The sequence below is a fragment of the Martes martes genome (assembly GCF_963455335.1).
Source record: "Martes martes genome assembly, chromosome: 16".
Classification (NCBI taxonomy): domain Eukaryota; kingdom Metazoa; phylum Chordata; class Mammalia; order Carnivora; family Mustelidae; genus Martes; species Martes martes.
The window spans coordinates 49,586,667-49,598,981 of record NC_137904.1 but is presented as its reverse complement, the minus strand read 5'-3'; the positions used below and the strand labels follow the sequence as shown (position 1 = coordinate 49,598,981).

The 12,315-nt window shown below is 50.8% G+C and overlaps 1 protein-coding gene across 2 annotated transcripts in view; it reads right to left on the bottom strand.

The window, feature by feature from the left end:
- MRC2 (mannose receptor C-type 2) overlaps positions 1-11,942 on the bottom strand; it is a gene marked incomplete at its 5' end in the record, with an annotated part of 55,291 nt that extends 43,349 nt beyond the window's left edge. For both annotated transcript variants that reach the window (XM_080826831.1, XM_080826832.1), the window contains one exon: positions 11,804-11,942. In XM_080826831.1, coding sequence (XP_080682957.1) covers positions 11,804-11,942 — 139 coding nt within the window. The remainder of the gene's footprint in view (positions 1-11,803) is intronic.
- Positions 11,943-12,315: the final 373 nt, after the last annotated feature.

Sequence of the window (12,315 nt, the reverse complement as noted above, 5' to 3'; positions counted from 1 at the left end):
GAACCTAAGTCCCAGAGAGCACCCAGGGCGCCGGGCCCTGGGGGAAAGGACCGCCCTCCCAGGGAGCCTCTGATTGGCTCCGCGGAGTCACGTGCTGCACCCTGGGACCAGTTACGTGATGGGAATCGGAGAGAGCTGCTGGAGTCACGTGGTTAGGCGAGGTGAAAGTTGCCCCTTGTGCCCCCATTGCCAAAAATGTAGACAAGTTCAAAGACAAAAAAGCCTTCTCTATAAGCACCACTGTCAGATACTAGATAACACAATATAGTATAGTACAGTAGAATATGACCTGTGACTTCTTTTAAGTTTTGATGTCACTTTTCTACCAATTTTGTCTATATACTCAAACTACGACATATGTTCATGTATATATTATAAATATGCATATATAACGTATAGATGTATATTAATACATGTATAATATAGGTATACATCTACATGATATATGTGCAGATACCTCACATATCTATACACACTTTTTTACATCTTGTTTTTGTACTTAATATTTCAGCAAAAGGATTTTTCTGTCTCCAAAAACTTTTGTAAAAAACCATTTTGATGGCTGTATGATATTCCATGAGGTGATATACCACATTTCATTTGTTCATTATTAATAGTCTTCAACTTAGGGGCGCCTGGGTGACTCAGTGGGTTAAGCCTCTGCCTTCCGCTGGGGTCATGATCTCAGGGTCCTGGAATGGAGCCCCACATTGGGCCTTCTGCTCAGCAGGGAGCCTGCTTCCCACCCCCTCTCTGCCTTCTGCTCTGCCTACTTGTGATCTCTCTCTGTCAAATAAATAAATAAAATCTTTAAAAAAAATAGTCTTCAACTTATAAAGAGGTTTTCCTAATGATAAATAATGGTATATTGAATATATTGTTACATCAGTCTTTGTTGGCACTACTGTCAGGGCTGAAAATGGTACCTTGTTTGTTAGTAATTTTAAAACATGTTCTGTAGCTTATTAGACATTGCTACTCGTCTTCTCTGTGAACTCTGCTCACAGTCTATGCTGTCTTACCTATTCTGATTTTAGATGCCTGAAAACTACTGGAGTTCTTGTGTTTTTCCTCATTGGCTAGATCTCTCTTCCCTGGTCATTGTTCTTTTAAAATTTCATTTAAGACCCTTTCTTGTCACAACTCACTAATGCTAACCACTCTCCTGATTGGGAACAGCACAGATCAGTTTTGCCTCTTTCTTATATTTTATACTGATGGGATCATATGGCATGAGACCCCTTGCATCTGGCTCAGTGTTGAGAGCTTCATGCACACTGTTTCATGGAGTTGTGGATTGTTCATTCTTATTGCTTTAAAGGTTTTATTTATTTATTTTTTATTTATTTGATAGGGAGAGCACATGAAGGAGTGGGGGAGGGGCAAAGGAAGAGGGAGAAGCAGACTCCCCACTGAGCAGGAAGCCTGACATGGCGCTCAATCCCAGGACCCTGAGATCATGACCTGAGCTGAAGGCAGACGCTTAACCAACTGAGCCACCCAGGTGCCCCTGATTGCTTTATACCACTCACTTGTGTGGAGCTACCACAATGTATCCCTTCTACTATTTTTTTTTTTGAAAGATTTTATTTATTTATTTGACAGACAGAGATCACAAGTAGGCAGAGAGGCAGGCAGAGAGAGAGGGGGAAGCAGGCTCCCTGCTGAGCAGAGAGCCCGATGTGGGGCTCGATCCCAGGACCCTGGGATCATGACCTGAGCCGAAGGCAGAGGCCTTAACCTGCTGAGCCACCCAGGCGCCCCTCCCTTCTACTATTGATGGGCATATGGGTAGTTTTCAGTGGGGCTGGATTTCAGTATGGGGCCATTATGAATAGTGCTGCTGTGAACAACTTTGCTTTTTTAGGTGTTCCTTTCCTTGGTTTAGTTGAAATTCCTTAGATTACCTACTAAATACAAAGGGTAAAAGGTATCTTTTATCTTTTTAGTGTAGAGATCTGATAAATAATCTGAACCAAGTGACCAAAGCTAGCATTACCAAAGTTAGCAAAAGGGGAACAAACCTACTTAATTTGATACAATGGAAATAACACAGCACCACCCATGTACATGTCTTTCCAAAAATGTTTAACGTGAAATGTACTGAGTGAACATCAGACAAATATAGACTGCGGACATTCTACAAAACAACTGGCCTGAAGTCATCAAAAATGCAATGCTGTAAAAGTCAGAAAGACCAAGTAACTATTCTTTTTTTTTTTTTTTGAAGATTTTATTTATTCATTTGACAGACAGATATCACAAGTAGGCAGAGAGGCAGAGAGAGAGAGAGGAAGGAAACAGGCTCTCTGCTGAGCAGAGAGCCCAATGCGGGGCTCAATCCCAGGACCCTGGGATCATGACCTGAGCCAAAGGCAGAGGCTTTAACCCACTGAGCCACCCAGGCGCCCCCCAAGTAACTATTCTAAAATAAAAGAGAAGGAGGGGCTCCTGGGTGGCTCAGTGGGTTAAAGCCTCTGCCTTCGGCTCAGGTCATGATCCCAGGGTCTTGGAATCAAGACCCGCATCGGGCTCTCTGCGTGGCAGGGAGCCTGCTTCCCTCTCTCTCTCTCTCTGCCTGCCTCTCTGCCTACTTGTAATATCTGTCTGTCAAATGAATAAATAAAATCTTAAAAAAAAAAAAAAAGAGAGAGAGAGATTGAAAAGACAGGACACTGAATTGGATCCTGGACCTTAAAAAACAAAAACAAAACAGCTGGAAGAGGGCATTATTGGGACAACTAGAGAAATCGAAACACGAACCGCATATTGCAAAAGGAATTGTACAATATACTTCTTGAATGTCATTATGGTACTGTGGTTATAAAGGATAATGTCTTCATTTTTAGCTGATACATGGTGAAGTATTTAGGTGTGAAATGCCACTCCTGCAACTGCCTCAAAGCTTCACTACACACACACACACACACACACACAGAGTGAGGTAAAGCAAATATGGCAACATGTTAACAGGTGGGACCTCTAGGTAACAGGAGATATATATATATATATATCTATATATCTATATATAGATATATAGATATATTGATATATATACCAATATATATCTCTAAGATTCACCCAGATAATACATGTAACTGATAATACATGTAGTTTCACCACTGCATTATATCCCATTGTGGGTTTATACCCTGTAATTTATCCCTATGTCTTTCTTTTTTTAAAGAATTACTTATTTATTTCAGAGAGAGGGAGAGAATCTCAAGCGGACTCCCCGCTGAACTCAGAGCCCAACACAGGGCTCGATCCCATGACCCTGAGGTCATGACCTGTGCCAAAATCGAGAGTCAGACACTCAACCAAATGAGCCACCAAGCGCCTCTATCCATATGTCTTTCAATGCACATTTTGTTTTGGTTTGGGCTGTTATAAACAGTGCTTCCAGGTTCTTTCTAAACCACCAATGCTCTTATATCCTCAGAGCCTTCAGAAGTGAGGTTAAAGATCTCTAGGTTTATACCAGAAAATCCTTCCTCAGGGACCCAGACAGACTACAAGGCTATTTCCAGTTGAATTCCTACTTGCCCTAGCTGGTCTCACTCAGGGCTATTCTCACTCCTCTCAGACAGGTTCCCGATCCCAAGTCTGAGATTTCAGAGGTGTCTCTGGCTCCCATTTTTTTTTTTTTTAAAGATTTATTTATTTATGTGGGAGGGGTAGGCAGAGGTAGAGAGGTTTTTGTTTTGTTTTTTAAGAGTTTATTTGCCAGAGAGAGAGAGAGAGCGTGCACAAGCCGGGGGAGCAGCAGGCAGAAGGAGAAGCAGGCTCCCCGATGAGCAAGGAGCCCGATGCAGGACGCGATCCCAGGACCCTGAGATCATGATGTGAGACGCTTAATGACTGAGCCACCAAGGCGCCCCTTCCATCTTTCTTTTGATGAACTTAAAAATTGCAACTAAAACGGAATCAGTGAACATTTGATTCTATTTATGCTGCTTTATATTTTGGGGGGATTACTTTCAAAATACAAGCTTCAGGAAGGTAGAAACCGTGCCCAGCTCGTTCACCCAGTGTCCTCAGCACCAAATACTACACTATGCCTAGCACATTGTTAGTGCTCAGGAAAACAGAACCAAAACAGGTAAATGAATGGGTGAAAAGATGAATGTCCATGTCAGGCATGCCTCTCCACTTGTTACTGGTATGTGTATATTGTTTTGTAAGATTGCCTTGTGGTCATGAGAACTCGCCTAGTTAGACTTACGTCTGTGTACTGACATTAGCTGTGTATCTGTCACGTAGAGTTACATAAGTTGTCCCTCGTGTTAAAGATATCTTAGTTTGCTTAGCCATAATCTTATCATCTGGCATTTAAATGATTTCGTTTGTTTTGCTACTATAAATAGCACTAGTATGAGCATTTTTTTTTCTCCTTGGGATTAATGCCTTATAAATCCCCCAACGTGGAATTATGAGGTCAAAGGACATGAAGTCTTGCATAACTAGTTTCTTACATATTGTCTGAAAGACTGAATCCTGAAAAACTGAACCAATTTATAATTTATAGTGCGCTAGTCCTACATATGTTTTCTCATAGCTCCGCAGAGAGGAGGTGTTCTGGTTTTGCTAGTTTAACCACATATTTAAAGAAAGTTGATTCCTTTAATTTCTCATGATCTTGGCACTTTCCACATGACAACTTGCCATCGGAACTGCCCCCAGTGTGATCAGCTACGAATTTATCCATATCCATATTTATCCATATCCAAATTAAATTTTTCATTGTAATCCAGTTGTCCAATGACATTTAGAAGTCAAGATTCTTTTCCCCATTAGTGTGTTGCTTCTGGCTAGGTCTCCCATTAAGTTCTTTTTTTTTTTTTTTTTTAAGATTTTATTTATTTAGGGTGCCTGGGTGGCTCAGTGGGTTAGGCTTCTGCCTTCGGCTCAGGTCATGATCTCAGGATCCTGGGATCGAGTCCCGCATCGGGCTCCCTGCTCGGCGAGAAGCCTGCTTCCTCCTCTCTCTCTCTGCCTGCCTCTCTGCCTACTTGTGATCTCCCTCTGTCAAATAAGTAAATAAATAAATCTTAAAAAAAAAAGATTTTATTTATTTATTTGACACAGAGAGAGATCACAAGTAGGCAGAGAGGCAGGCAGAGAGAGGAGGAAGCAGGCTCCCTGCTGAGCAGAGAGCCCCATGTGGGGCTCGATCCCAGGACCCTGAGATCATGACCTGAGCCGAAGGCAGAGGCTTTAACCCACTGAGCCACCAAGGCACCCCTCCCATTAAGTTCTTAAGATGAGTTTAAATCTACTTCTGGAATTTATTCCAGTCCGTCAGACGTTTTTTCTGTTTAATTCAGTGGTGTATGTTTTTCATGATCGTGACATCATCTAAACTCTGGAAGGGTAACTCTCCTTATTGCCTTTTTACTACAAAAAAAGTCACATCATAAGAAAAAAAAAATTTGTAGCCACCTGAGGTGATGGATGTTAACTGAACTTGCTGGGGCAATCATTTCACAATGCATAAGTATCTCAAATCATTACACTGTATACGTGAACGAATCCAATGGTATATGTCAATTATACTGCAATAAAACAGCGGTGGGGGGACCTCTTTGGAACACTTGTCTGCTCTTTCTTTTTTTCCTTTTTTTCCCCCCCCCTAATAAAGACTTGCTAAATGCCACTGTGTCCTGAGTGCTGTGCTGGGCCAGGGCAGTAAATGCCTGTCCTGGAGGCCAGGAAGGGAGGAAGTGGCTCCACCCGGCAGGTGGCCGGGAGGAGAGGAGCTCTGGAAAGAAAGGCTTCTTCCAACTGAGAACAGCTGGGAGGGCTCAGGTCTGCCTGCCTGGGCTCTCTCATTCTCTCTTTCTCTGACAAATAAATAAATAAAATCTTTAAAAATAAATAATTAAAATGGGGTCCCCTCCGTGTAAAAGGAGTATTTGGGTGTGTGTGTGCATACTATAAAAACCAGAAGATGACGTCATGAATGACTGACAGGGGTTACTACAAGCTATGGGCTGAGGGGAGGGAGGACCTCAAACTGTTTACACTCGACTTCTGTATGGTCTGTGTTCTGCTGAGCAAGCATTCTTCTCACTGAGGTTATCAACAGCACCCGCCAGACTGCAAGGTGGGGTGGGAGGAGGGTCGCTGAAATCAGTAATTAGGGAGCCTTGCGACCAAGGGGAGGCAGCACCCCACAGTGACCAGGGCTCAGGGAGCAGCTCCTGTTTGCCTGGAACCGTCTGGGGTTTCACAATGACAGTCCAGAGGGGAAGAAACTCCTCAGTTCTCGCCTGCCGGTCAGCTAGAGAAGCTTCATAAGGGGAAATGAGGAGGGAGGGCGGGGAGTTGAGGGGGTTTAGGAGTCAGAACAGCAGAGGAGAGGGTCCCCCCCCCCCCAGGATTTAAATTGACGTTCAGAAAAAGGAAGAAGTATGGTTACTTTTAGGCACTTAGAGTAGTTAGCAAAGTGTCACCAAGAAGTAATGGGGTTAGACCTGCTTTGATTTAAAAACAACAACAACAACAAAACTGCTGTAATTAGGGTTTTGTATGTTGAGGACTGTGTTTTTTCACATGTAAGTCCCTTCATATTCATGTTCTCTGTTCCTAATAATAATAAAAAATGGCAACAATTTAATATTATTTGCTACGAAATGACTGTACCAGGCATGCATCTCATACACATATTATCTCATTTTCGTGTAATTCTTACAATACCCCTACGGAGGGGGTACTGTTTTATTTTTCCCATTTTACAAATGAGGAAACTTGAATCTTGGCCTGAGGTCACACAGCTGGTGAGTGGCATTACCTCAGTCCTGATTTACATTTCTGGAGAACTGAAAAGGGAGGCGGGAGCATTCCTGGCCACACCAGGCTCCTGCCTCAGTCTACAGTGGGGAGTACCACATCCGCTTCCCTTTCCAAACACTCTCGGAGGATGCCAGGAAAGGATGGGAAACTGGCTTCTTGTTTTTCCCTATAGGAAGGTGATTGTCCAAGCTTAGGGCAAAAGCTTGTCACTGTGAGGACACGTGATCCCAGAGAGAGGGATAAAGAGAAGGCCCCTCCCCCATACTGGGGTTTATCCCCAAAAGCAGCGTCTGGGTGTTTGTCTCCCCTTAGCTCAGGTGAGCCCAAGGCAGTGACCGAGACTCCTCTGTGTCCTTCTCAGGATCCTGAGTCTCGGAAGGAGGGGCAGCGACGGCCATGGAGGAAAAAGGCAAGGGCATCCTAGGCAGAGGAAGTTGTGCGCAAAGGCCTGGGCAGGAGTGGGCAGGGAAGGTTCGGAGGAGATGGGGCGGAGCGGGCTAAAGGAAGTGAGAAGAAGCTGAGGTTTCAAACCCATCATCTAGCAATCCAACCAGAGGAACCGAAGTGGGGGGGATGGCAGGGCTGAGGTGAAGCAGAAAGCATAGGTCCAGCCAGGCACCATGGCAGGGGGCTCTGCATGGTCAAGGGGCCAGGAGAGGACACGGAAGGGCAGGAAAGGAACTAACCCTTGGGGTTCCCCATCAGGCCACGTGTGAAGTTTGGGGGCCCACCCAATCTGTCCTCTAAGTGACTGGAGCTGGCTGATGCTGGCAGGTCCCCGGGATCAGATGCCACGATGCGGCCTTCATCCGGCTTGCCTGTTTACAGACACCACCCCTGGCTGAGGAGTGACGGGGACCTGCAGTGCCCAGGGTGAGATCCAAGAGCTGCGTCACCACTGCCATGGCCCACCCCACCCAGATTTATAGGATCCAGTCATGGGGAGCGGCCCCTCCCATCTCACGAAGGACCAAACAGGAAGGGACACTTCCCGTCAGCCATACCTAGGCCCTCTGAGTCCAGGGACGCCCCACTGGAGATGCAGTAGGGTGGTGGGCTCAGAAGAACAGGCCACCATCCTCCAAGCTGTCAGCATGGTGTGGGCTCATCAAAGCAAATGAATGAACCCAGGAATCCCTGCCCTTGGGGAAGTGGGGGGGCGGGGCTGGGGCTGCCTCCTCCTCCGTCAGGCCCCTTCAGTCAGGAGCTTCTGGATGCCCCCTCAGAGCAGGCACTTCAGATACCCTGAGGATGCTGCGGCCGTATGGGTCCCTGTGTCTTGGGCCCAGTGGGCCCGAGGGAGAGACAAGCACCCTGACAGTCGGGTATAAACAGAGGGTTGCCCACTCTACCCTCTTCCTAGGGTTCCTTGGAGGACACATTGAGAGGATGCTCTAGAGGGCTTAGAGCTATTGGAGAGACACCCATCAAGCAAGATTTTCCAGCCTTTCCTACCACACACCCTGGCAGTGTTTAACTCACAGAGACGCAGCCCAGTCTGGTCCTGAAGGGTTTGGGCTCCATGGCCACCCCCGAGTTCAAATCTTGCTTTTATCACCTGCTCGTGTGGAGCAGTGCGGTCTTGAGCAAGTGACTTGAAATCTCGTGTCTCCTGAGTGCCAGTGTGTAAAACGGATGGTAAAGCCCCCCTCCCCGCCAGGGTTGTGTGGTACAAGGGCTCTTGCCCGTGGAGCACTGGGCATGGCACCCGGCACAGGAATAATGGTGGCCCTTGCTGCTACCACTTCGACCCTCCGCAGGGAGCAACAGGAGTTAAATTAGTGGTGAATCCACACGAATCCTCTTCCGAGACTTTCACGGTATTTCTGAAATCATCTTATCCGTCCAAATCACTGTACCCATGCAAGCACCAGAAAGGCAAGATGTCTCTCATGCGACAGACGGGGACCAAGACCCGGGCTTCCTCTTCCCCTGCCTGCACCCTCACCTTGTCCAGGTAAGCCGGCTCCCAGCACCAACCAAAGCTCAGCCAGCCGCCACCCAGGACCCGGCAGCCCACAGAAGACAAGAGGTTGGAGCCAGGAAGCCCGGGTTTTGCGGGTGGGGGAATAAGAAGGATCTGAGCTCCCTGACTCACCAGGGGCTGGGCCGGAAGTACAGGCCATGTGTCTGGCTGACCCACAGCGGCAGCGAGTACCTGCTCCTTTCAAAGGAACATCTCCTTCTCTGTCCCCTAGGCAGCGGGGTCTGTCCCCAAAGGAAAATCTCTCTCTTTTGTTTTTTTAAAGATTTTATTCATTTATTTGACAGACAGAGGTCACAAGTAGGCAGAGAGGCAGGCACACAGAGAGAGAGGGGAGGAAGCAGGCTCCCCGCTGAGCAGAGAGCCCAACGCGGGGCTCGATCCCAGGACCCTGAGATCACGACCTGAGCCGAAGGCAGAGGCTCAACCCACTGAGCCACCCAGGTGCCCCCCAAAGGAAAATCTCTTAACCTCCTTTTACTCCTCAGCCTGGGTACATGAATCCCCCCCAGGGCTCCCAGGAACCCTCCTTCCAATCTGCACCTCATTCCTCTGTTCAGTAACCCCCGGGGTTCCCCACCATCAGCCAGCAAGCCAGCCAGCAAGTGGCTCCCCAATTCTGGCCTCCCGGGCACCTGGCCAGCTTCCCCTTCCACTCCAGCTTCTCTCCCATCCCACTCTCTACCCCAGCCCAGCAAGCTTCCACATCGTTCCCAGACAGGCAGGCTAGCCCAACTTCCAGGTCTCCCTCTCTGCTCCCCGTCCCTGCCTCTGCAAAGCCTGGTCCCACTCAGCTTCCCTCCAGAGAACCCTGGCGACCCTTGCCCGCCGTCCCCCACACAGTTTCTCCTGTGTCGCAAATACACACCAACGCTGCAATTTACAAAGAGGTCTTCTAGCCACACCTGGTGGGGCGCCCTATGGCGGTGGAGAAGACACATGTGCTGCCATCACACACCGAGGCACGGCCAACCGCCGCCCCCAAGGGGCGCCGTGGTGCCCCCTACTCTCCTTCCACGGGGCTCCCCTGCTGGTGCTTAGAGAGCCACCGGCAGACACCCGAGATAAGTTCTGCCCCAGCAGCGCATTTCCCGAACCGCTCGGATCCAGCAGACTGTTCCCAGGGACTACCAAATTCATCAGGTACAGGGGGCATGGAGGGAGGAATTCGGCCTCGAGGAGGAGCATCGGGGCAGAGGGAACAATGATGTATGTGCAGGGACCACGCTGGTTCAACTTTTCACTCCTGTTACTCAACAGCTGCTTCGAGGACTCATCCTTCCAGTGCCACACCCCTAGCTTCCTCCCTGCCTGTACCTAAGCTTCGGATGGGCGTGATCAGAGCAATACCACTGGGACGGGCCCCCTCCGAGGCTGTGGGGGCTACAAGTTCTGAGACATGGCCCGAGGAGGGTGCCAAGAGGGGGGGAGACCAGAAGGTAGAGGGGGCACTCCAGGCATCCTCCCAGATGGGGCCTCTCACCATTTCCAGCTCCGTCAAAAGCTCCGTGGGGGAAAGGGCCGAGTCAGCACTCCAGCCACCACTCTTCCAGGGCCTGGGTTTAAAATGTGCTCTAGGGCTCTTGGAATGGCCATCCTCCTCCAGCCCTCCCGCCCTGCCTGTGTGCGGAGTTCCTTCACCGAGAAGACACAGGCAGGAGGGCAGGGAGGCAGGGGGACAGCGGCTGAGCCTTGACCTGGGGTGGGTAGGGCCGGATGGCCTGGCTGGTGTCTAATATTCAGCTCCAGGTGGGTCTGGAATTCAGCGGGTGGGGGAGGGGCTTCTACTTGATGTGACTGTGGGTCCCTCCAGACCCCACCACTCCCATCCGCACAATCGGGACAGCTCCGTCGGGCAAATACGTGTCTTGGTCCTCTACGTCACACCGGGCGGGCCAACTGAGCGAGCATCGGCCTCGGCTAGAGGGCCTGGAGCCTCCAGGGGGCTGTTTGGGTTTTGCACCAAACTGCAAACACTGCACTGACTGTCCCCTTTCATTCACCCCCAGCCCCAAATTAAACACCCAGCCAGCGGAGGCTGGGCCCAGCGTGGGGACTGTAATAACCACACTCCCCCACCGAGCCAGCTTTGACTCCTGCAACCCCCCACTCTGGAAGTGGATCTTTCCCTTTAGCTCTCAAATTCTTGCTGAGGGATCTGTCTGTCCCTACACGCACTGTCACCCTTTGAAAAAGCAGCAGAAAGAGAAGGCACAACTTGGGTTTTTTTGTTTTGTTGGTTGGATTTTTGCATCTTTAGCAGCTCTTTTGGGGCCCAAGGTCTGTCTACTCTGGAGGGGCGCCAGTTTGGTCAGAGCCACCCACGCCACGCCACACACACACACACACAAACACACACGCACACGCACACACACACACACAGCACCCCGCTTGTCGCTGCATCCTGGGGACACGATATTGCCCCACAGAGCTCCCTTCAAACAGCGCGGATGCCACATGCCACAAACTGTCCTTGAAGGCCGAGTGTGGAAAATATAACCCCCACCCCCCAGATGCCAGGAAGGGCAAACAAGCCCTGACGAATAATTCGAAAACAGTAATAACGCAGGGGTGAGACTGGCCTGGAGGGAGATCCTGGACGCACGGAGCCTCTGGTTTCCCCGGACGCACGTCTCCCGGCCCAACGCAGGGCCGGCGCCGGGTGGTCCAGGGGCGGGGGTGGGCGCGGGGGTCTCCCCGGAGCCCGCCCTCTTCCTCTGAGGCGGCTCGAGACCCCCGGGCTCCCCTCCCCCGCCGCCTGCCACATCTGGTTCCACTCAGGTCCTCCCCCACCTCCAGGCGCGCTCCTCCTCCCCTCTTCTCCCCCCCACCCCACCCTGTTTCCAGAAAAGCGGAGACGATTTTTAAAAACCCAGTCACACACACACACACGCACGCACGCACACACACGAACACGCACACGCGCTTCTGGAAGAAAAAAAAAGAGGGAAAGTCGAGAGCGGCCCACTCCTGTCCCCCTCCCCCGCCCGGCCCCCGAAGTTGGCCAAGTTGGCAGCGCCTTACCCGGGAGGGCGGCGGCGGCGGCGGCGGCGGCGGCGTACACCGGCGCGCCGGGCCGGCCGAGGTGCAGACCCCCGAGGAGCAGGACGCAGCGCAGCAGGTGACGAGGCCAGGGCGCGGGGGCCGGCCGGCGGGGCTCCATGCCCGCGGCGCGGCGCCGGGGGACGGGGAGGTGGAGGGACCGAGGGCGCACGGGCGCGGCGCGCGGTGGCAGCGCGGGCGCAGGGCTGTGATGATCGCCCGCGAGGGGCTCGCGTCTTCCTCCGGTCGGGACGAAGTGATGCCTCCCGGGGAGAAGAGGGGAGGAGGAGGGAAGGAGGCTGGCCGGGCGGAGGGAGGGCGGAGGGAGGAGCGCAGAACCCGGGAGGAGGGTTTGAGGGGCAGAGGGGAAGGGAAGCGGGCAGCGTGGGAGGGGAAGGGGAGGAGGCGCGGGCGGGCGCGGGGCCGGGGCCGCAGAGGGAGCGCCAAGGGGGGAAAGAAAGGGGAGGCGGAGAGGAGAATCCGCGCGGTCGAGG